Raw genomic sequence first — 25,715 nt, forward strand, 5'->3', positions numbered from 1 at the left:
CCAAACTAAATATTATGTACTGAGTATAACCGTATATTATAATAATTTGTTATATTACATAAATGTCTTTTAAAAAGCTTTAACCTGCAGAGAAAATATGAAAATTCCATCTCAGTTTTGTGTGCACAGAAACATTTATTCATATCTCAAAATCATGCAGTAATGTTAATTGGCCTCCCCCCATAATTGACCTTAGACTAAATTAAAGACACATGACTGATGTTGGGACATAAGATTGTGATTCCCTTTAAAGGACAGCTAGCGACATGACTATAGACTTTGTAAAGCACTGCCTAATATGTCGGTGCTATATAAATACTGTGTAATAGTATTATTATTGTCTGGTCTGCAGGAGACTAGTAAGTGTTAACAATGCTATGCAGTCTCTTGCTTTTATCCAGCATAAAACCATTCAAGAACTGTCAGCCTTTACTGCCTATGATGAATTTTTGTGTATAGTCTAAAACTAGCAGCACACTACAATGTTCTTTAGTGTGATTATGCTTTAAAGCTCTGCATCTTTTACCTCTTAGCGAGGAATATCATTCAAGCCTGCACTGACAAATTTGTAGAATGAAAGACAGAATAAATTAATGGTTTTGGCGGTTTACAGATTGCTTTTCTTTTAGACATTTGGCCTATGTGTAGGTGGTAGATTACGGAACATTTAGATGTAGGGACTGGTAGCAAATTGGCATCTTTGTGGCTAAACACCAACGTGACAAGGGGGCTTACCCCAAAGTCAAGCATTGGTTTTGAAGGATAGAAGTTGTTTTGAGAAAAAACAACTAGTACAAATCGGCTACCTTTCTGTTTAAAATCAACTGTACTTTTTGGAGTTCAGGTTTTTTTTTGCCAGTGGCACGGTAACCTATGTGCAGCTAAAATTAAATATAAAACCACCGTGCAATGGAGGGACTCAAAGTTAGCAGGGTACACATTTGCAAACTGAAAAGCATACTATAAAACACAAAACTGTTTTTTGTACAGTACCCTTTAAAATATATATCAAGTTTTAGCAATGGATCAGGTATCTGTATGTAAAAAAAACATGTAATGTTTTAAAGTTAAAAATAGGTAAGGAAACTATTTACATATACTGTATATACCCAAATGTTCATTATTTTCTATCATCTTGTCTTTCTGTTACTGTGTGGTAAATTGTGGACCATTTTGGTTTAATTAATAATTGAAAAAGATGGATGCTAGAAAGAATGCCGATTTAAACCACATGAACATGCATCATTTGTACCCAGACTTGCTGTTTAAAAAAGGATTTGTAAACATATTTTTACAATTTGGATAACATTAAATAATCCTGAAGCATATTTTGATTTTAGGAGAAGCCTGTTGGTGGACAATACATCCTGCATCCAAACAAAGATCTGAAGGTGAAAAGGTTAGAATCGGAGATGATCTGATTTTAGTCAGTGTGTCCTCTGAAAGATACCTGGTAAGTATTCTTCTTTCAATGTACAATAAATATGTAGCATATGTAACATTTGTTACAGTTAAAGCAAAATTAACAAGGTAGGCGATAGAGCAATGTCAGTTTGCTAGTAATGTAGAGTTGTTCCTGGAACAGGAACTGAAGGGTTTCCTGTAACCTGGTCACATTAAATGGAGATTACTTTCTGACTTCAGCTCAGCTCTAACCACTCTGGGGTTGGTTTTCTTTTTCTTGATTGTTTTCACTTGTTATTTGAAAGTGCTGCTTAAAACTTCTAATCTTGTAACTAAAGCCATGAATATGTAGTTGGACACGCTGGACACCCTGTCTCCCATCCTGCCTTCTCCCCTGGCACTTCTCTAAATCCAAAGTCAAGGCTCCTCTTCTCACATGCAGAGTAGCAATTAGAAGAAAATGATGTATTACCTATAGCTTAGCCAATAAATTGCTTGACAGATTCCTCTTTGAAATCTAAATCCAGTGCATTGAAACAGTGATCTCTCACTACAAACACTGGATTCAGACCTTTGCATGAATTTCGAGCATTGTATCAGGTAAGCTATGCTTACTACATCAATCTTTCCTTCAATACTGCATAATAGTGGTAAAAAAGGGAGCAGCGTCTTTGATTTACAAGAGGGCAGGCTTGTTGGTGGGTATGCGAAAAACAAAATATTGCCCCACCACTGGGTGGTGCCCTGGGTGCCTTGCCTGGGTTACCCAGCATCCACATCTGAATCTAGTTTTGGAATCACTAAAACTGGTCATGCCTAGCAAGTTAATTCACACTTCCTTAGTAGGGTAGGTTGGCTGATGCTTACTAATTGTTTAATTCCAATGAGTCATGAGCTACGAGGGGGTGCTGAGAAGTTCCTGGCTTTGCCCAGAAAGAAGAGAGCCAAAGTTCTGAAATAACACATTTATTCAACATATTCCCCCTGACACGAATGCACTTGGTACAGCGTAGTTGCAGCTTTTCTATACCGTTAAAATAAAAGTGCTTTGGTTGGGCCACAAACCAGCTCTCAGCAGCATCTTTGACGTCAGAAATGTCCTCAAAACGTTGCTCCTTCAGGTGTTTCTTCAAACCCGGGAACAGATAATAGTCCATAGGGGCCAGGTCAGGTGAATAGGGGGGATGGTGGACCAATTGGAAACCCAGGGTGTTCAATTTGGCAGCCACAACGTTGGACATGTGCGCAGATGCATTGTCCTGCAAAAAAAGGATCCCTTTGGTCAACTTTCCACAGCGTTTCGTCTTAATTGCTTCCTTCAGCTGGTCCTGGAGGTTAGCATATTACTGTCCAGTGATACTAGAGCTCTGAGGTAGGTAGTCCTCCAACAGAATACCATCTTTCTCCCAGAAAAAGGACGCCATGACTTTTTTGGCCGATTTATGGGTTCGGAACTTTTTCCACCGCAGGGACCTGCTGTGGCGCCATTTCTTTGACTGTTCCTTAGTTTCAGGATCATAGATGTGGAGCCAAGTTTCATCCCCAGTCACCAACCTAGCCAAAAAGTCCTGTGTAGCTTCAAAATGGGCCAAAACGGCTTTGGATGCTTCAACATGTTCCTTCTTCTGATCACTGTTCAAATATTTCGGCACCCACATCGCTGAAATCTTGGGCATGTCAAGGATAGTGGTGATAACAAACCCAACATGCTCCTGTGAGATGTCAGGTATCTGGGCTATCTTTTTTGCGGATATTCACTGGTCCTCAATAATCAGCTCATGGACAGCATCACAGGTTGCCGGGTCAGTTGAGGTTGGTGGGTGCCCACTGCGGGGCTCATCTTCAACGGTGAAATGCCCGGTCTTGAAATGAGATATCCAGGTTTTGACAGTGCTGTAGGAAGGACACTTCTCCCCCAGTGTTTGTGACATCTCAGTGTGAATGTCCTTTGCTGACTTTCCCTGGAAAAACAAAAACTTCATGACGACATGTGACTCCAATGACGGGAAACTTGCTTGTGCCTCTGCCATCACAGCTTCTCACTGAAAGAAAAAACAGTTTTAAGAATCGCAAAGACCTGATATTTGCACAGTTACATACTAAGATATTAGGCTGTCATATGCCCCCACACTCATTTTTCTGTTTCATCTGGAAGGGGACAAAGCCAGGAACTTCTCACCACCCCCTCGTACTTCCCCCTGTCACAGCTTCAGTTGGTTGATATATGTTTCAGTTTAGGTCCTTTAGAACCACCTTGTCTCTTTTCTGTTGCATACCAAATGCATTTTTACTGACAGATTGAGTTCTACCTTGCCATTACTATTTAAACACGCATGTCTGATTGAATCAAGTTTTCCCTGCGTTAGCTCATAGCGTTTTTGTCTTAAACATATCAGGTAATTAAAACCTAATTTAATAATCACAACTCTCTTTTCAATGTCATTGCCCCACATTTACAGATGTTTTATTTCTAAATTGTTTTAAAATGAATGACAGATTTTTGGTCACTTTTCTAGTGGAAACATCTCATGTTATAAAAAAAATCAGTTTGCATGCATCTTATTCATTTAGTATTTATAAAAAGCAAGATGATTGTTGCTGCAGTACACAACTAATTGAAACAGAAATTTTGAACAATATTTAGGCTGTGATTACTATGATAAGATAACTTTTAAAGCATTTTTAGCTTGAGCTGAAAAGTCAACCAGAAGAGAAAATCTGTTCTGCTAAGGCTGGCAGTATTTATTTAAACAGGATGTTTGTGGAACGGGAATTTTGTCAAAACTGCTGTCTGTTATTTATGCCAACAATGTATTGAATGGGGAACTTATTTTTGATGCCAACCAAATTGTTTTACCCCAGGACAAAGGGCAGTTTTACATTTTTTTGATAACTTTTGCAGAATCTATACAATGTTGTTTTTAACATCTTTAGAAATGTGGTTAAGTGTGAACAATTTTAATTTTTATTCCATAGCATCTCTCCATATCCAATGGAATGGGTAATATTCAGGTGGATGCTTCCTTTATGCAAACCCTGTGGAATGTCCATCCTACCTGCTCCGGGAGCAGTGTGGAGGAAGGTCAGCTTTACACTTTTAATTAGCTTTATTGGACATGCCATTATTACTGCTTTCTTGATTCAATGTAGACAGGATTTATAATATTATTTTGGTGTAATTTGTATCAAATTATCATGGAATAAAATACCTCATAAACATTTTACAATATGGATTTATGAAATGTGTCTCTAAAATTATGCGTTTCAGTTTGTTGAAAAACTGACTTCTTATTATCCACCTACGGTGTATATGTTTTCTGAAAATTAGATGTAACTCTGATTAGCATTTTCCGTTCTTTGGTTGTGAGTCTGAATTTTTATTTTAAACCATAGTTAAATGGCCTGAAACACCAGATCTACCATTAGTATTGAAAGCAGCAGCAAAGCCCCTCTGCTTTATCCATATCATGCTGAGCTCAATGCCCTAAGGATCTAAATATGACGCACATTGATAAGTGTCATCTCTATTAGACTTTTTTTTTTATCTCTGTGTTATACTGTTCACCTCTGATATAATTTGTCTTCAGGAAATGTCACAGTCATGTTTATAACCAGCTGATTTGATAAACCATCGCTAGTACTTTATGCATCATGACTGTTATAACTGATCTGAATTTTGTTATGTTTCTGATAAAAAGCAGGTAAAGTGTTCTTGTTGTAGAAGCAGAGTGATTCTTTTTGTTTATACAGTTTCAAGACATTTAAATCTCCAATATAAATTAAATTGCAGGTGGCCTGACAACATTTCTACATTTGTCTAGCAGCACTATTCATACCATATACAAATGTAAAAAGCTTAACATTGGTGTTAATTGATTCATACTGCGTAACACATACTTAATAGCAAATTCTGCCTAAAATTGATATGTCTCCTTTGTGTGGCTGCTGGAAAGTTCAAAAAGATGCTGGTTTCTAATTGCTTATTAAGGTATCCAGTGAAAACATGATTTCACAGATTTTAGGGTTCTACTTAAACTCCTAAGACATGACAAATGCAAATAGTATTGTCAAAGGACCCCATGGGTTTCCCATAATGCTAAACAGGCTAACACCTGGGGGAATCTATCTGTAAACACCCTATGTAACACCCTGTAAACACATTAAGTGACACCCTAATTAGTGTCTGTGAGGAAGGTTGGGAATACATGCTACCTTTTGGGGATTTCACCTTTTAAGTTTAAAATCCTTCTAAAATCTGAACTCTTTTTTTAAGTCTTTAACTGTTAAAAAACTACAAACAATACAAAGTCTATGGTGGATTACATTGCACCTACTATGTGATTGCATACATGCTTTTAATATGCTATGGTTCCATTTTTACTTACACTTTAATTGATTCTTTTAAATCTTGGATGATAATTTTTAAAGAAAATGTCTGTAGCAATTATCTAAGTTTGTATATTAATTCAAAAAAGAAAAACATGTCACACTGAAGAAATTCTTTGTATTTTTTTTGTTTGTTCTCCTGTTCCTTATTATTTGCTGGTGATGGAATAAAAAGGAATTATAACAAAATATATTACATCGGTTATGATATGCTGCCTCATATATCATATATTTAGATTTTTTTTCTTATACACCTTGCTATACTTTCCACTTGTGTATATATTTCAGGGTATCTCCTTGGTGGACATGTTGTCAGGTTTTTCCATGGTCATGATGAGTGTTTGACGATTCCATCTACCGACCCAGCTGAGGCCCAGCATAGGTGATTTGACATGTGCTTATTCAAATGTATTTCCTGAGAATTCTATTCTTTATATATCTGAAATTCATGGCAGCAAATCCCAGCAGATCTGGTGGATCTGCCTAGATTTTTAATGGCCAGGCCATTGCCAGATTTGGCCAAACATATATATTAACATTAGAAAGATCAAATGGTTAAGCGGCCAAGCAAAGCATTCAGGCCATGCTCACCACAGCAAAAGTTAATTTATTTTCAGATTTCTGTATTTGCTGATAAAATGTTGCTCCACACATTTTTCTTTGTCTCAAATATGGCCTTATTACTGATAGATTGAGGGTTATATTTATAAACTGGAGAGAAATCTGGTTACCTTGCCAACCATTTCCCCTTCTCATTCATGAAATCTTAGGATTAGCAGGAATGCCAAAAAAATATTTGAGGGATTTGGAGGAGGTGTGTTAAATCTATTGTGTGTGCGGTCTGTAGAAATCAGTGGGTAGTTATTGAAGTCAGTGCTTCACCTTCTCCGGGCATCAAATTTCACAAAGAGACTTGGCCCCAGCAGCTATAACATTTCTGATTTGTAAACTCAAGAAAATGTTGCTGATACCTGGTGAATGTGTTGTGTAGTAACTTTACCTGTAATAGATATCATTATAACTTGCCAACAGACTCCCCCTTTTCCATTACAAACATGACAATCTTTCTGTCTTAAACCGACATCCCTGAACTTTTTGTTTTTTTAACACGTGTAGTAAAATAGTACCATGGTTTATATACCACAGTTTGAAAAACACAGTGAAGATGTTTAATATACATTTTTTTAATTATTAGCCCTTAGTTCTGGCTTCATTTTATGTCAGTTTCCTGTGCATTATGCTCCTCTTCAAATTTCCCTTTATTAGGAAAGTAAATTATGAAGCAGGTGGAGCAGGTGTCCGAGCCAGGTCATTATGGAGAGTGGAACCCCTCAGAATCAGGTAACGTTACCTAATAAAGTTTGTGTTCTTAATAAACTTGCGGTACAAGTTGAAAAGTAAAGCTTGAACTTTTTCATCCTTTTTTTTTAAATTTAGTTGGAGTGGAAGTCACATCCGATGGGGGCAGACATTCCGTCTTCGCCATATTACAACTGGGCAATATCTGGCACTCACAGAGGACCAAGGACTAGTGCTACAAGACCGTGCAAAGTCAGATACTAAATCATCAGCTTTCTGCTTCAGAGCATCCAAAGTGAGTTTCCTACTGGTCAACACTTGTTTTCCTTGTATATTATACATTAGGAAAAAGGTATTTTTTTTAAAGAGAATTCTCTTGTCATAAAAACAAGACAGGTTTTAAATTGCAAATATTTGTCAAATAAGGAACATATCAGTTAATATGACACTTTGCTAATAGGGTTTCATGATTTATATTAGCAGGTGTAACGTCCCCTCCAATTGCACTAAATCATTTCAGATGCCAATAGGGCTCAATACCTGATAAAGTTCCCTAATGTAAACATTCTCAACTTAATTGCAATACAATAATCACAATAAAGGAAGGATAACATTTTACACAAACTGTTCTTTTAAAAATTCATTTTAGTGTAAAATTTATTTTTGGCATTTGAAACATTTGCTGATCGGCATTTTTGAGAAAAAAAAATTTGACCTTTCACACATGCTTTCTTGTAAAGTTAGCAAGAAAATCATAACATTTTAGCAAAGCATTTTTACTGCTATTTCTGGCTTAGCAGTAGGGGTCTCAATAGCAAACAAGCACTAAAGAGGTTATAATATATAACATTTACCATGTAATATAGTAACATAGAGAATACTTAAAAAGAATGATGTTCTCAATAGAAGCATCTTCTACGTATAGACACAATTATTTCATTACAGATAGGGTTTTTCTTACTGAATTTTGGAGCAACAACAGAATCACAAGTTTATGTAAACATCAAGTGTTTGACTGCCTGTTTAACAGATCCTCACCCTAATGGTATTTATGGTTTCATAGTATGTATGTTCAATTTAATTTTATTCCTTTCTAGCTACCTTGGCATTTCTGATCTGTTTATAGTCAGCAGGTGCCTGGCACTTACAAATAAAACATAGTAAAAAAGCATATTGTAGAATTTAACTCTCTATATTTAACACACTCCTTTAAAGGTCACAATCTTTGTCTTTGTTGGGCTGTTTTAACAGAATAACTCAATAACAACTTATGAGTCACAGACCACTGATGTATGCAATGTTGAGTGTTGATGAAGCTATAATTATCCCAAAAGCACACAAAGGTCAGATAAATAGGCTCTGGTTTATGTGACAAATCTAGCTGAAGTTTAAAGGTTTGTGAACATAGATAGAGGTCAAGAATAGTCGGCATGTTGAGTAAAAGAGGAAGATTTGCATAGTTTTTGATATTGTAAATTTAAATGCTTAAAAATGCAAATAGCACTTCTTTCAGTGTAACAGACCATTTTGCACACTCCTATTGACATTCTTCATTTTTATTAGGAAAAATTGGACTCTGCACCAAAGCGAGACATCGATGGAATGGGAGTAGCAGAAATCAAATATGGAGATTCCATTTGCTTTATCCAACATGTAGACAGTGGCTTGTGGCTGACCTACAAAGCACAAGATGCCAAAACAGCAAGATTGGGACCACTTAAAAGAAGAGTAAGAAACCAAGTTATAACTGTTCACATTTAAATTAGATAAAAAATCTTAAATGGACTTTAACTTTCCGGTGTCCTTTTGGGGGACGTAGCTCCAATTAAGCAGCACAGGGTTTTATTGTCACTTACAGGAGAAATAAATACTAGGCACCAAATAACTGGAGGCCATCATAACTGGAGGCTATAAAGCTTTGCACAACAACTCTGCTGATTTGTAGCAAGCAGTGCAAGAGGGAAAAATATTATATAATAGGAGGGGAGGAAGCTTTGCAGATTCCAGATTAAAGGAATGTACAGTGAGTTTTTTTATTATTTTTTAAGGGTCAAACCTAAAGCGAAACTCTACTCTCTTCATTCCATTGCTGATCTTAATTTAGGTTTGAGTTTTTGGGCAAACTGGAGTGATACAGCACAAGTGGGAGTTCATTTATTCCATACCAGTGTATGCCAGAATCGTACACTAACCTCTAACTTGCAAGCAGGCAACCACTATTGGGAACATATGACCACTTCAATGGTAATGACCATCAACCCCAGAACTTTTAGTCAGGTTAAGAGCAAGGAGTGATGTCTGAGTTACGTTGTCACATCTGTGTATGTAGCTTTGTCAGCTTCTCCCTAGGTAGTAACACATTGACCTAAAAAATATTCAGGAGAGTTGGCTTGGTTGCGGATTCACCCAAAGTCTTACAGTGGCTGCACACTGGATGGCTGCTCACTCCAGTGTCTACAGACCTTATTTGGTGCACAGTAGCAGCATGTCCACTTTATAGGATAGAATGGAAGATAACAAAAAATAAAAGTTATAACTTAAGATGTAATTGATCATAAAATCAAAGAGTTATTCGAAAAAGTTGATTTTAAAAATCACACCCTAACTAATCAACTGTATATGTGTTTAAATCTGAACAGGCAATTCTGCACCAGGAAGGTCATATGGATGATGGAGTTACTTTACAGAAATGTCAGCATGAAGAGTCCCAGGCTGCAAGAATCATTCGTAACACCACAGGCCTGTTCAGTCAATTTATTAGGTATGAATTACTCAGCGATGTCTAATATTACTACTACACACAGTGCCTTACTTTTATGTTTAAGGAAAGTAAACTTTTCAGCCTCACAGGAGCCTGAGGAGGTACGTACGCACAGTAAATTTGCATATTATGATACAATCCTGCTGTAGCACTTTGCCATCCACGATCTTCCTTAATCCTTCATCGCTAGTACTTCCTGCTTCTGGTTAGCAGGTTCTGAGTCAGGTAGTCATGGAGCATCTTGATTGGCTAGACTAAAAGAATGATGAACCTTTGCACAGGAGTTTTTTTCATCCCTGCAGCTGCCTGAATTGTACGTCTATCGATGTTCAATATGTAGAGAATTTATGGCAGGCAAAGAGATTTTACATACAAGCAGATCTGGACACATTTGTCAGTATCAATACATCTCTTCGAAAAAAGTGCTTTAAGCCTCCTGAAAAGCTGGAGATATTTGTTGGTCCCCCCCGAAAAAAAAAAAAAGTCATGAATAGGTGTATTAGAATGATTTTTTAAAGTAGCGGTTTTCTTTAGTTATCACATGTCTCCAGTTGTCATCAGTCACTCCTACAGCCTATATAAATGGAGAAAAGTATCATCTAATATTCCACACTAAACATTGAATATAGACCAGAATAGTCAAAGGCCCTGACTTATGAAAGCTCTCCAAGGCTGGAGAGAATACACTTTCATCAGTGAAGCTGGGCGATCCAGCAAACCTGGGATGGATCTGGTCCAGTGTTTAAAGCGTTTGCAAGCAAATAGCAAATGATTTCAAAAAACCCATTCCATGTTTTCTGGATCACCCAGCTTCACCCCTGAAAGTGTATTCTCTCCAGCCTTGGAGAGCTTTCATACATCAGGCCCAAAGAAATTGAGTTGTCAGAGGTGGTCAGAAAGCAAACATTAAAAAGCACATTTTAGCAAAAGCCTTTAAGATCATCAACACAACCATTAGATGTTTCTGTGACTACTGTTGCAAATATTATTACTAATAATATTTAGAATTTGAAGTTTCATGGCACTGTAACAAATCTCCTTGGAAGTGGCTGCAAGTCACATCACATGTATATCCTCAGAATGAAACTTTCAAAGAAAGTAATGCTATTCCTACTGTGAGGCATGGAAAAGGCTTGGTTATGTTTTGGGGATTCTTTACTTTTTCCACTATGGTGTAATTTGAAAATGTTCATGAAAAATAGAAAAAAGTAAAATGCCAAAAAATAAACCTAAACAAATTATTTTTTTTTTATAATTTTATCAGTGTTCGTTTGCAGAAAAGTGAGTATTGCTGTTAAAAAAGTATACATTTTATTTTAAATTTGTTCTGTTTGAGATGATACTAAGGGCTCTATTTAAAAAACAGGGAATCAGACACTCAGATTCAGTTTTAAAAATTAGAACCCTAAAATATGACCTTTTTTTTGCAACACAAAGTTAACCTTGTAGTACATCCAACGATTTCAACTAGTTAGGGGATATTAAAAAGTTTAGAGATTTATGATCTATTTTTTGTTATTTTAGCAATCTGGATTCTCTGACAGGGAACAATCGGACAGTAACAGCCCCCGTCGCCCTGCCTATTGAGGAGGTAGTTCAAACCCTGCAAGACTTAATTGCTTATTTCCAGCCTCCAGAGGAAGATCTAGAACATGAAGATAAACAGAACAAACTCCGTTCACTGAAGAACAGGCAGAACCTTTTCAAAGAGGAGGTAATATTCCTGAAAGCAGTACTGAAATCTTGATTCTAATTTCATCCATCATAGTTTGTTAGCCTATGCTAAGTTCTTGGGCTTCCAAAGCAATGCAACAAATGAACAAAATATCCCTGTATCATTTTACTTAACTGTGTGTTGCAGTAATGCACAGTAAAACTCATTTTACAATGCATTACTGCAGTGGATAGATGTAGAGCCAGCCTTAAAATGGAACTTTGGGTTTTTTTTTATTGTAGGAGGGACATAATATGCCTCCTTCTATAAAAGATACTTCATGCTTCATGCTTGAAGTCTTTTGTTTTTGTTGAGTAATTAGTCATGGGGCACCGAACTAGGATAGATTAGTACCTGCTGGAAAAGAGGGGAGTATGGAGGAATTTACTTCTGTTTTATTCATTTATTTACTTTTCTTGTCCTATTACTTAACTATAAAAAATATTAGCCACCACTTTTCTTTCTTTTTTCGCCACTGTCCTATACCTTATAAAACAGAAATTATAGAACTACAAGTGCATCCAGAACTATCCCAATTTCTGTTAGGCAGACCTGATTTTTTTTTTGGATAGCTACACTGAATCATAGGAAGGTAGCCTTCTTTTTTTCTTCTTGTTTTGAATAACTATATTTGATTATGAATTCCATTTTTACATTTTTACAATAATATTTTGTTAGTGTTTGCTTATTTTTAAATATTATTTGGGGGATTAACATAAACAAAGTTAAACAAATAATCAGATTTATTAAGATTTATTTTTACATTTATTTTTGTCTCTATGTCTGCATTTCTTTTAGAATCTAACAGTAATGGAATGCAGTTTTTAGATGCATCCCTGACAGAAAAGGTTGTATTACTAAGCCTTCAGCAGCTCTCGCCCTCCTTAGTTTGGATATAGAATCTTTCCCCAATAACTATGTATTTTAGTATGCCATATACTATTTGCAGCTAGTACACATAGTTTATGGAGATTTAAAAATTCCCCAAACCTTTCTAAAGTCATAGAGTTAAAAAACAGTAAAGCTATGAAAAATTAATTAACTGTAGTGGACGAATTTCATAAGACCTGGCATCCATGGATTCAGTTATACAATAATAATTAACCCTCTTGACTATCTCCTATATGTAACAACTGTTTTATATCAAAACATTTGTACCAATAAATGTAATTTTTTATTGTTCTTGTCACCTCTTGGTCACTGAATAGTATCTGTCATATTATCCTATATATTTTTGGCTGCTTTTTATATGTTCATATACTGTTATTTTTCAAAGGTTTATTCACCTTTTTCTTTCTTTTTGTTCTCCTTCCCCTGCTATTAAGATTGTTTATTTACCTCATTCCGTCCAAATGTATTTCTGTGTTCTCTTTTTTTTTTAATGAAATGAGTGTACAGCGGCCTCAAGTATCCCTACAGTTTGTTTGAAAACTATGTGTACAGATATATTACAAAATGATAGATTATGGTTTACATTATTAAGAAATTGTTAAATTGACAAATATAACCAACCTTTTAATTACATTCTCTGTATAAAAGTAAACATGTATTATATCATATGAGAATAGTATTTTTTTGGAGGCAAAAAAGTGCACCATGCACACTCCTATTTATGTTTGCTTAATTATCAGAGCATTTTTAAATGTAATCTATGTTTAGCAGCTTACTAAATGCATATCTCTTGGAATATTTTGTTACTGTGCTGTTAGCCATAGTGAGTTTGGGCGAAGATAGTGGTATGATTCTAATTCCAATAATTAGCAGAAACTAAATGCCCCACAATTGATTGTTACTGCTGCACAGAATGCAATTATTATTTGATTAATCCATTTGTTGTTTCACCAAATGACATTCTGTTTCCTCTTTAGGGAATGCTGGCTCTAGTACTAAATTGCATTGATCGCCTTAATGTGTACAGTAGTGCGGCCCACTTCGGTGAATTTATTGGGGAAAAAGCTGGGCCAGCATGGAAAGAAATACTAAACCTTCTCTATGAATTGCTAGGTAACTGATCATTTTTAAAATATATACAGTTTTGAGTGCTTGTTGGTAGATTTAGGTTCAATATTTTCCTGTGTAAAAGTCATTGCCTGTTTGTGCTGGATTTTACATTTGTTCTTGTTTAAAGAAGTTCATGAGGGTGCTTTTGGCCTCATTACCTACAATGCAAAAAGTAAAGGGAATGGCAGGAGAACAGACAGGGATTGTAGGTGAAAAGACACAGTTCTTTGAGCTGTGAACGGCACTGTGTAAATTACAACTTTAATGCTTCAAAAGGGCCTTTTTTTCCCTATTATCCTGTATCCTACAAAGTAAAAGCTTTATGATGTTTAATTAACTCTATACAATTAAATATAGATTATGGTAAGGCACCTTTGATAATACCAGACAAGGCTGCCATCAGAAAGTAGACTATGCCCCCTACTAGAAAAACATATGCCACAGCTCCCTCCCATATTATATTCGCATGCCTTGTTTTAGAGCTTTCCAATGCTCCTAGACATTTTCACAACTTTCCTGCATACCCAAAGTACTTTTCAGCTTTCCAGTGGTCCCAAAATGTCTCTGTTTTTCAGCACTACTAAAAGTATATACCAGCTTTCTAGTGCTTCCAAAAAGATTCCCAACTTTCTAATAACTCCCATTAGTGTTACTTAACTTTCTATTGCTTGATAGTGTGTACTCAGCTTTCCTATTCTCCCCACAGTGTGCAGGATTTTAAAGCTTTCCTGTAGTCCCCAAAAATTGATGCATAGAGTATGAGACCAAAATGACAGAAGAATAGTGCTAAAAGATAGACTAAAGTGGCATAAAAAAGGGACTGAAGTGGTGCAGGAAAAGAGAAATAAAGAGGCACAGAGAGTATGCATAGTGGCACGAGAAATCAAACCTAGGAGAGAAAGACAACAAAGTATTACAGAAGAAATGAAAGCCTGAAGTGCATGGAGTAGGACTATATTAGATGGAGAGAAAAAAAGAGCATAGAGAGGCAGTAAGAGACAGTCCAAATGAAAGAGAGAAAGAAATCATAGTGCAGACAGAGGGAAAACAAGAGACAGAGACTGACAAAGTAGTGCAGCTAGAGAAAAGGGCCCTAATTTTTGTCTTTTCACCTCAGGTATTGGCCATGATTTTTTAAAGTTCTCTAATGCTGGAGAGAATACACTTTCATCTGTGAAGCTGGATGATCCAGCAGACCTGGAATGGATTTCCTAAAAGTCATTTCTATTTGTGAGCAAATGTTTATAATTCTGGACCAGATCCATTAAAGGTTTGCTGGATAACCCAGCTTCACAGATGAATATGTATTCTCTCCAGCCTTGGAGAGCTTTAATAAATCTTTAATAAATGATTTTATGGACCGGCACCATGGGTATGTCTCCACCTCTTTCTCCTCTTAACCACTCAGGAAATAAATCCTGTCATTGTTTTGTCTTTTGTGAATACCAGGAGGAGAGAGAAGCAATGCGTGGTGGGGTTGTCTTTTGAGGAAGAGAAAGGGTATCTGTCACAATAATGCTAACTAATAGTAAAAAAAAATCCAACCACAATTGTGACCACAAATTCAAAACAAACTCCAATTACCCAACTGAATTCCACATAGTGAAATTTAGTAAAAGTCCATGTTAAATTATTTTTCAATTTGAATTTTTTTTTTAAGTTCCAGTTTTTGTGTTCTTTTTATCCCTCTTCTCTTTCCCATGTTATGTAAAAAAAACAAAAAAACAAGAAAAATACTTTTTGCCTGTGCTGTAGAATTGAAAAGAAAAGTAGTTTCTCCAGTACCCTCCCATCACAGAAAAGTACCAAAAGCTTGATTTGTTGATGTTATCTCCTCTGGTAACTGTATATTTCTCCAAGATGTGGTTCGCTGTTAATTTTTACTACTGGGTTTTAATACTCTATTATATACTAAAATCATACACACACTCTGGACGTAGTTTTTAAGAATCCTCTGAATGGATTACTGTAATTTAAGGTAATGCGAGAAAAGGAGATTTACTTTATAGTGTACTCCAGGGGTGCCCACACTTTTGGGCTTCCAAGCTACTTTTTAAATGACCAAGTCAAAATGATCTACCAACAAAAAAAAATGTTGAACATATATTTATTTATATAAATACCGAGTATGACACAGAAGTGACTGGAGCTAATGAGACATTGAATGGCAGAACATTGCACAGGCATTGCAGTACAAGAATATAGTGACAGGAAAGCTACAGTTCACCTGTACGTGCTGCACAAGAAAAAGAACTGCTGCACAATAAACTGCCCAGCTCTGTGCTCACCTCAGACTGCTCTTCCGTCCTCTCTGTCTCCCTCCCCACTCCCCTCTGTTACAGGAGCCTTCTCACACAGAAAGACATCCCCAGCATCCCTATAGATGTAGCAGCCGGGCTGCTAGTAAACAGCTGGGAGGGGTAAGGCAAGGCTCTACGTTCGACTTGGGTTGCCTTTGCAGTCGACTGGTAGATCACGATAAACGTTTTGGGCACCCCTGGTGTAATCATTCATTAATAAAAGTATTTAAATTTTACACAATTTAAACCAGCTTAGGTTTCTAAAGTGTGTATATAGCACTCTCAATAGTGCTTGGTTTATAAACCATAGCAATTTAGTTTCCTACTGCTCCACTGACTTCTTTTGACTAAATGCAATTTTTTCACAGGTAAGTTTATTTTTCTACTTTCAGTTTTCCGGGTCCAGCTTTAACTTAACAGCTTATGCAGACTATGCACAAACATACACATGTGCCACTATTGGTTTGCTAAACAAGTCTGTTCACTTCAGACTATGATCACCAGGGATAAAAGCAGTTGTTGCTGGTAAGGTGAGTCACTCTCAGAGTTCAGAGTTTAAAGTCAAAGAGAAAGGAAGCTGTCCTGATGACCCCAAACAAAAAGAATTGCTGTAAATATTGTGTAAGGAATAGAGGACAATACAAGTTCCAAGCCAGATCAGTAGGTTTGTACTCACCTTAGCTGAAGTCACTAAAGATATCCAACTCATTATGGAGCCTCATATCCCCTGGGTTTGAAATATTTAATATTGAAATGCCTATTAGGGGTATTGAGAAGTAACTTTTACAGGTTCAATTAGATCAAGCCTTTAGTACAAAGCTTCTCAATTTTCCCAACCAGGTAACTGTTTAGAAGTTTTAAGTAGCTTTGTATTAACGGCTCACTCCAGTCATCGGTAAAAGCTTATTCCCAAATCCATATTCAGGAAGCAGGAGTCAAGCATATCACCATTATATATATTCCCACAAATAATTTAAACCCTAATAAAAGGAGGATCTTATAATATTATAGCCTTTGATTTATTAAAAAAAAAAAAAAAAAAACTACTAGACTTGCCGGTAACTTTTGTGACACATACTACATATACGAAAATATATATAGCCTTTTAGCTATCTATGCTCGTTACTTCTTACCTCTACTACATCTATATTTGTTAACAGGATTTCTCCGTTTCCAGTACATTAATGAACTGCCTGTATGTATTATCAAAGTGTGAGTCTCGGCACCACTGTAATTTGCATGATTCAATTCTGTTTTGATGTTATTCTTTCTATATTTATTAATATGAATATTCCTCTTTTTTTAGCTGCCCTGATTCGTGGAAATAGAAGCAACTGTGCTCAATTTTCCAATAATCTTAATTGGCTTATTAGTAAATTAGAGCGTCTTGAGTCTTCTTCAGGTATGTCCACATAATTTTATCAAATATAATCCATTACCTGTGACAGCTTTGATGCCCATCCAATGCTGGATTTGCCTGTTACTGGAAATTTTTACCTTACATGACATAAATATCATTGTGCTCCATTGGTGTGCTTCTTACACTTTAGTTTGGATTTGCTTGCGTATTTATGACAAATACAAAATGTAGTGACATCAAAAGGAGCATAGGGGGATAAAAATATAATTGCAGTATCTGTTTGTAATACTTTGTATATGGCTGCATTTCAGAGAGCTGTTCATTGCTTTTTCAGCAATTGGCAGCAATTGCAACTTGTTTACAATCATCCTTCTCCACCCAATCTTAAAAACACTATTTGACTGGAGTTGAGCTTTAGAGAAAAAAAAAACAGTTCTCAGAAAACATGTTTGACATTGATACAGCCTAGTAAATCTGAGGCAGTAATGTCATTCATTTAATGTGTCTCGCAATTACGACTGAATCGTTTTAGGTGTATTTATTTAGAGATCTTGCAGCTACTGTATCCATACATAATCTCCAGTATATCCTTGTATAACTAGATTTGACAGACCTTAAACAAGCTATATACAGTCCTTGTGCATCAGGTTTCATTTTGAAGTGGCAAAATTGGTTCAGCTAGTTTCCTGTGGAAATCTTATTACCAGTTCAGTGTATGGATGCAAAAATTCTGTGACACTGGTGCAGAGTGACACCATGGCATATTACAAAGGTCATTTATATATCTTGTTTTTTTTTTTTTGTTGTGTTTTTTTACTGCAGGAATATTGCAGGTTCTGCACTGTATCTTGATTGAAAGCCCAGAGGCTTTAAACTTAATAGAGAAAGGACACATTCGCTCAATCATTTCCTTGTTGGACAAACATGGAAGGAACTACAAGGTATTATGAAAAGAATACTTGCTCTATGTTTTACCTTTGAGACCTCAGCATAGAAGCTAAACATGAAGATTCTACATTACCACAAAATGATAATGTGGTGTATGTGTATGATAGACCAGATAAATGATCATTTATTTCGCACAAATGTGTTTTAAGTGGCATAGGGCTCATTAACAGTTTTCATGTTGCTGTGCAGTTTAATGTAACACTTATAGGGTGTAATACGCAAGGGCATCATTGGTTGCATGAAAAGTAATGTCAGATGTTGGTCCATTTGTCTGTTTGCTGCCTTCTTTAGTGTAATGAATGGGGTGAGCTTCACAACAGACTGATACAGAAGTGAATTGTGGTATAATGCACAGGAACCATATTCCACTAATGGTAAAAGATCCTTAAATAATTGAAAATTATATTAGGTCACCAATGTTTGAAACATTGAAATTCCAATTTACAGTATTTGTAAAAACAAAACAGTTTTTTAAATAATATATAGCAACGTGGAACTGTTCAACAATCACAGTTCAGCTTAAGTGTTAATTATATAATTTATTATTTATATTTATCATGGGGTTTGCATTATTATTGTAATAAACCTTGTGTAAAAAGACCCATAGTTACTCTATAATTATTGAAGAATTAGATGCTTAAGCCCGTATTTCCTAATGTAACAATAGGGCAGTCATTTAAATCTCTTGTATCAAATTCCAGAGGCAGAAATCAAAGCAAAGAATTAAAGCAGTAAAGAAGGGGAAAGCTGTCAATCAACCCTATAAATACAGATAAATACTTTGATCGTTTTTACTTTGGTATATGTATTCTTAATAAATCTCTAATTTTATCAGGTCCTGGATGTCCTTTGCTCTCTCTGTGTTTGCAATGGTGTTGCAGTACGTACAAATCAGAACCTCATTTGTGACAACCTGCTGCCCAGAAGAGATTTATTATTACAAACCCGCTTGGTTAATGATGTCACCAGGTGAAAATTTTACTTTTGTTATTGAGGGTTTATATTACTTGACCTTCTATTATATTTAACTCTGTTCAGATTGCTTTCCTGTTTATCTTTGTATTTTAAAACATTTTAATTAAAGCAGTGTAATTGAAATTTAGGCAGTCTTCACTTCACACTTTATTTGTATAGTATTCTTATATTGTCTATGATTGGGTACCAACATATTTTCATGATACATTGATTATGTTATGATAATATCACTATTTACTCATGAAACTGGTTTTCAAAATGTAGATATGGCCACTAATCCATATCAAAATGTTTATATTTGCATATAATACAATACAATAGTGATATTGCGTAATTAATTTAACCAGTTTATTCTCTGTCCAAATATGGTTGAAAGATCTTTAATACAACTATTTCCTGGTTTATCTGTTCTTAGAGTAAATATTTATTTCCCATTATAAATTTTTGTTTTACATTTACATGCATAGTTTACTCACTAGTCTTATACTTTATTTTTTAATGGCTGAGAATCATGTTAACATGTTTACAATTGTCTTTTAGCATGAGGCCAAACATCTTCTTGGGTGTGGCAGAGGGCTCAGCTCAGTACAAAAAGTGGTACTTTGAGATGATCATTGATCAAGTAGATCCTTTCTTGACACCAGAGCCAACACATTTGCGTGTTGGATGGGCTTCAACCTCAGGTTACGCGCCATATCCTGGAGGAGGTGAAGGATGGGGAGGCAACGGTGTGGGTGATGATCTTTTTTCCTATGGCTTTGATGGTCTCCACTTATGGTCTGGTAAGTTTTTTTTTCCTGGATTATTTATTGTTGATCTATTTGCAGAAATTGTTGACTTTCCTTTTCTACTGTACCACAGCAAGAATACAATAGCTGAGCAGCTCAAATATTAAACACTATCACTGACATGGAGAACATGGTTCTCTTAATCAAGAACAGCCAATACCAATACAATGTGTGCAAGAATTTTTTACATATTCACTATGCTAAATGAAATTTTAATGTGCTAAATGCGCAGTATTTCATATAGTAAATCTTCCACACTGCTTTCTGTTAACAACAGTTGAACATAGATTTAAGGTAATGTTTGGTAAACTTTTTGGAGACATTTTCCATGACCACATTATCAGTTTTGTTGATAAACCTGCACATTTCTTGGAGATTACAAAGGGGCCTGGCTTTTCTGCAGCTTTACAGTGTTTAGGTTCCTAGTATTCATTCACACTGTGAGCTTTATTAAATCAGGCCCTGTGTCTCATAATCAGTATACAAACATACAGAATTGTATCATTATATGTTTATGTTTCTGTTAAATATATGTCTTTGAGCAACAAAGAAATCTTTAAAAAATCTAACATACATCAGTTATTGGGCTCTTTTTATAAAACAGGGAATCAGACATTCCCTCATGGAGATATTCCATGTCAATTTTTTTAATGGTCGTAATTGATTGATGGCTCACAATCTAATGTCCCTACCACAGTCATATGTCATTATTACAGTCTAATGTCAATTTTAGGGGGAAGCCAATTTAGCTAACTACATGTTTTTGAAATCCCTGTTTTATAAATAGAGCCCTTAGTGTTTTATATTTCATTATTTATTTATTCAATGACAGGACAAAGGGATTTTTAAGTTATAGAAACAACATGTCAGTGACTATAAAAAGAAAGTCTGATCATTTATATGTAGCAAGGTCTCATTTTAGTATAAACAAATGGAAAGCACAGTCAGTTCAGAGATTAACACATTTCAGTGGCTTGGAATGGAACACAACAACCACATGCCATTTGGATGGATTTGGGCAGGGTGTTCTACTAATAATACAGCAAAAACTAATTTCCTACATTTAATCCAATGTCTTTAAATGTAACAGCTGCGTATCACAGAAAAATGGTCAGCCTCTAGGTTGTAGAAACATTTCAAGGATCTAAAATATTAAACATGGCTTATCCCATGATTACCCATTTTTTATAATGTATGTATACCATTACAAATGTAGTTTCTGTATATTTCTCTTGATTACACTATAGCATTTGTAAATCTTCCATCAAACTAACATTTTTTATTGTTATACCACTACAGTGGTGGAAGCACTGAGGCATATGTCAGTCCAGTGGCAAATGACGTGAGGGCATGTGAGAAATGTTTTGGAACATGAAATGAATGCATTACGTTTAGGTTAATTATTGGAAATATTAGGCAAGATGACAACTGTCAAAATCAATCAAAATCAATAATTTAGTGGCTAGTTAAAGCATCAGAGGTACCTTGTTTTTCATGAAAGCACCCTTATCAGCTCTACTGTGCTCAACACTAAAGCTACGTACACACTTCCAATTATTATCGTTGGAAAACGAACGACGAACGATCCTGCACGATATCTACGAACGATCGTATAGCACCGATCCTGCACATAGAGATAACGACACGATCGTTCGTAGATATTGTACACACAATAGATACGATCGTTTGAGCGATAAAGGAACTATGTGCACGACAGGAAGTGAACGAACGTTCGTTCATTACGCATGCTCAGACCATGGACGATCAACGAACGATCGTACACACGAACGATGGTCAACGATCGTCGTCCAATCCGATCCGCCGGTCCGGTCGTTCGTTTCCAACGACTTTCCTCGTTCGTCGGCGTCGTTGGTTACTTTTTTACGAACGATTTTTGCCCAATCGATCGTTCGTCGTTTATTTTGAACGATAAAAATTGGAAGTGTGTACGCACCTTAACTGTCAAGTAAAAAATCTGACAGAGTTTGTATCCCTTTTCCTCTTAAACAATAACCCCCCAAAAAATCAAATCAAGTCAAAAATCTATTGTTTGATGAACCATTCATTTTAAATTGACCTGTCAAAGTAATGGCTGTTATATTGCATATTAATCTTTGTTGTGTAATGGCAGCCCATTAATTTAAACTGGCTAATACATGTACCATAACAGGTCATAAATTGTATCATTTTTGGTAAGGCAGTGCGCTGCAGTGCTTGGTAGTGTGTTCATTTGGATTGTGGTACAATGCAATGCTGGCGTCTCATGAAGGTTCATTGGGGTGCCAAAATAATTTTGTAATGCAACATACCATTTTGCGTAATGAGAAAAAAATCCATACAATACCACACCCACACACTTGGTAGTAATCCTTTCTTGTAACACTAGGGTTGAAGGTTTGCAACAGGTTTAATTCAGGTACTCCTATTTCATCCTACCTTTCAAAACTAAGGTAGAATAACTGACATCCCCCAAACTGGCACTAGACTATGTTAACACATTAGGCCATTAGCATAGAATTGTGAGTATTTTATGTGATATATAAATACTTAATAATATATATTATAATAAAATATTGCATACAAATGCATATATATTTTTTATTATATATTTTGTGATGAATATATCTCTTGTTGATATAAATGGCCTGATAAGTCTAATATTTTTGCTACCTGTTTCTTCACCTCTTTTCTAGAACAGATAATTTTTCTAGCATTCACATTTGTTTTCTGATGGTATAGGAGAAATGAAATACACAGTGGTGTTGCAGTTCTTTTTTTGGTTATACTTTCAGGTAATCAGTAAACCAAATAATGGAAAGAACACTGTTATATCAGCATTTGTTTGTGAAGACTAGCTGTATCTATTCATGAGAGCAGAATTTCCTGCTGTAATAATGCATATCTACTCATCATACAAGAATATCATTGTTTCTTTTCTATGCTGATTTTATGATTTCTTGTTCCTTATTGTGAGCCTAAAAACTATTGTGAGCCTAAATCTCTAAATTAGGAGAACAAAAAAAGAAAATATCTCTTTACTAGCTTTTGTACAAGCCTATGCTGAGCCTTAGGTTCATGATTCACAACATGACACCTGTGACTCATTCAATGTGTCCTCTGTCCTGCATTTAGCTTTGGCGTGGGAAGAGAAAAAATTAACCAAAGTGTTTTATTTGTTGACTCATGTAAAAGTAGGTTGAATATGATGCTGTTTGCAGTCGAATTGTGTTGCTTTGTAAAATATCCTGCATCTTTAGTACTTTCTTATTTTTAGCTGTCATTTAGATGAATACTCTTCTTTGTTGACCTTACCATTTTTTTATCAACTCTTGATAAAGGTCGAGTACCAAGAGCAGTGGCTTCAAGTAATCAACACTTACTGGCTTCTGATGATGTGGTCAGCTGCTGCCTGGACCTAGGAGTGCCCAGCATTTCATTTCGCATTAATGGCCAACCTGTCCAAGGCATGTTTGAAAATTTTAATACAGAAGGATTATTTTTCCCAGTAGTGAGCTTCTCCGCTGGAGTCAAGTGAGTTATATTTCCAAGATATTTTTTGCCATGTATAAGCAATTCCTGGGTTTATAAACAATATAACATGATGTATAAACCTGTTGATACAAAAATAAAAACATTTTTTCAAACACTAAGAAAGATGGCAAAAACAACTAATACATTGCAGCAATCCATTTAATAAAGTGTATCTGAACTCAAATTTGCTGTCTCTCTTGAAGATGTTAGTAAAATAAAAATAAAAGGAAGACCATAAATATACACTTTTTGTCTTGGGTTTTACCTGAAAAATAGCAGTGTAATTCCAGTGTATTGATCTGCACAGCTGTATATCAGAAGTGTGAGATCATTTAAGGCATTGTGCTTCTGATTTTTAGTTTGTTATTTTTTTAAGATTAAATGACACACATTGCTGCACACTGTTCCCCTTTTATTTAGAGGAAACTGTATGTAAAAGATACCAAGATTCAATGATATACCATGTGCCATAATACACTGTTTTTACTTAGCTGGAAATTAATTTTTATTCCTATTTGTTTTAGTTCTGTCATTTTAAAATAAAAAAAAAAAATGATGGTAAAAAAACTATTACTAAAATGTAATGTACAGACGCCTATACCTGCAGTAGCTCTGATTTTTTCAGTTTTACTCAAATCTTTTCCACTTCTCCCATCTTCCAAAACCTATCATAGTGGAAGAGATTCATGGAGTGCAGAAATGTTCAAGCAGTACAGGGGCACCTAAGGTGCATAGACAGTGTTCTGAAGCTGCTTTAATACATGTCAGGAGCTGTTTTTTGGTTAAATATAAATCTAATTTAAGGTAGCCCTTTCTCTCCTGTTATGACGCAGTGTTTTTGGGGTCAGGTATAACAATAATTTTAGTATTTAGTATGTGGATGCTTACAGTAGACATCAGATTCTATTTGACAAAAGTGAAATGCTGTAGCTCAGTGGTCCCGAGTTCATGGACCACTAAATGCGCAGACTCTGGAGCGCGCATGCATAGGGAGCCGTGTGTCACTCAATGGGGAAGAAACTGCCCCCTAGAGTGACGTCATGATGCCAGAACCTGGCCACTCTCCCATCACAGGTCTGAGCCTGCGATGGGAGAGGGGGTGGATTGTGTCCAGAGAGTGGGTGGGTTGTGTCCTAACCCCGCTGGAGGATGCACTGGCCAGAGTCGCGGCCCACCTGTCAGACTGCCGCGGCCCACTAGTGTGCCGCGGACCGGGGATTGGAGACCCCTGCTCTAGCTCACTGGCTCCTGGTGGCTTTTTGGTTTAGGCTACAAACCAGTGTTTTTCAACTAGGGCTTTGTTAGGGTTCCTCCAGGGGGGGTTCCTTGAATAGTAAGCAGTTTGTACCCCTCAGGTCACTTTAATGGACGTCAATGATCTTTTTGATCTGTAGGGGTGGCATTCTTCCCAATGACCAGCAATGTAAGAGGCATTGGACGAGATTTATTAAAGCTCTCCAAGGCGGAAGAGGTTACACTTTCATAAGTGAAGCTGGGTGATCCAGCAAACCTGGATCAGGCCCATTGTTCCTATATACCATTACAATAATGTACTGTAAGCTAATTATAACAGGGGTTCCCTAAAGACCTGAAAGTTAGGTCAAGAGGTTTCCCCATGTTAACAAGTTTAAGAAACACCCCCACCAACTGTAGGGCACACACCCCAAGTGGTTTATATGCTGTGTATACCTGATGATTATGGCAAAAGCTCACCACCCACCCACCCAGTTTAGTTCTAATTTAAGTGAATCATTATTTGCTTTCCTCCAATAATTAATTTTAGAAGCATGAGTGTGGTGGAGCTTAACATAGCTCACTATGTGTGTAAGGGAAAGTAAATCTTATAGTCTCCGGTGTGTTCTTAATACTTATAAGCAACCTGCAAACATAATCCCAGGTTTTTCAGTATATACCAAAAGAAAAGTTAAAGCATTTGTTACTAGTTTAATTTAAGGGCCTCTTTTCACCTATGATTTTGAGCATACCTGTGCACAACTGTAGACTGCACATAAAGCACATTTGAGAATATTGTTTTTAATAGTACAGTTTTAGCCAATGCTTAAAATTCCTGCTTGCTGCATTTTAAGTCTCATTTCATTATAAAATATGCTATGTATAAAGTTTTCTCTATGTGCAAGTATTATGTTTTAACATGCACAAGTGGAAATATGCCCTGAAGCCGGTTTTACAGTTGGCACACTGTTAGCATCTATGACTTTGACTAGACCTTATCAATCAAGTTTGTTTT

General features: G+C 36.0%; 1 protein-coding gene across 14 annotated transcripts in view; it reads left to right on the forward strand.

Annotated features, from left to right (window-relative positions):
* RYR3 (ryanodine receptor 3) overlaps positions 1–25,715 on the forward strand; it is a 300,041-nt gene that overhangs the window by 89,695 nt on the left and 184,631 nt on the right. For all 14 annotated transcript variants that reach the window (XM_072428468.1, XM_072428475.1, XM_072428469.1 and 11 more), the window contains 14 exons: positions 1,341–1,453; positions 4,381–4,486; positions 6,079–6,172; positions 7,057–7,131; positions 7,228–7,384; positions 8,653–8,817; positions 9,729–9,850; positions 11,375–11,564; positions 13,433–13,568; positions 17,172–17,267; positions 18,048–18,166; positions 19,009–19,142; positions 19,689–19,930; positions 23,275–23,467. In XM_072428468.1, the coding sequence (XP_072284569.1) occupies positions 1,341–1,453; positions 4,381–4,486; positions 6,079–6,172; positions 7,057–7,131; positions 7,228–7,384; positions 8,653–8,817; positions 9,729–9,850; positions 11,375–11,564; positions 13,433–13,568; positions 17,172–17,267; positions 18,048–18,166; positions 19,009–19,142; positions 19,689–19,930; positions 23,275–23,467 (1,942 nt within the window). The remainder of the gene's footprint in view (positions 1–1,340; positions 1,454–4,380; positions 4,487–6,078; positions 6,173–7,056; positions 7,132–7,227; positions 7,385–8,652; positions 8,818–9,728; positions 9,851–11,374; positions 11,565–13,432; positions 13,569–17,171; positions 17,268–18,047; positions 18,167–19,008; positions 19,143–19,688; positions 19,931–23,274; positions 23,468–25,715) is intronic.

Source organism: Pyxicephalus adspersus, chromosome 12 (genome assembly GCF_032062135.1).
Source record: "Pyxicephalus adspersus chromosome 12, UCB_Pads_2.0, whole genome shotgun sequence".
NCBI lineage: Eukaryota > Metazoa > Chordata > Amphibia > Anura > Pyxicephalidae > Pyxicephalus > Pyxicephalus adspersus.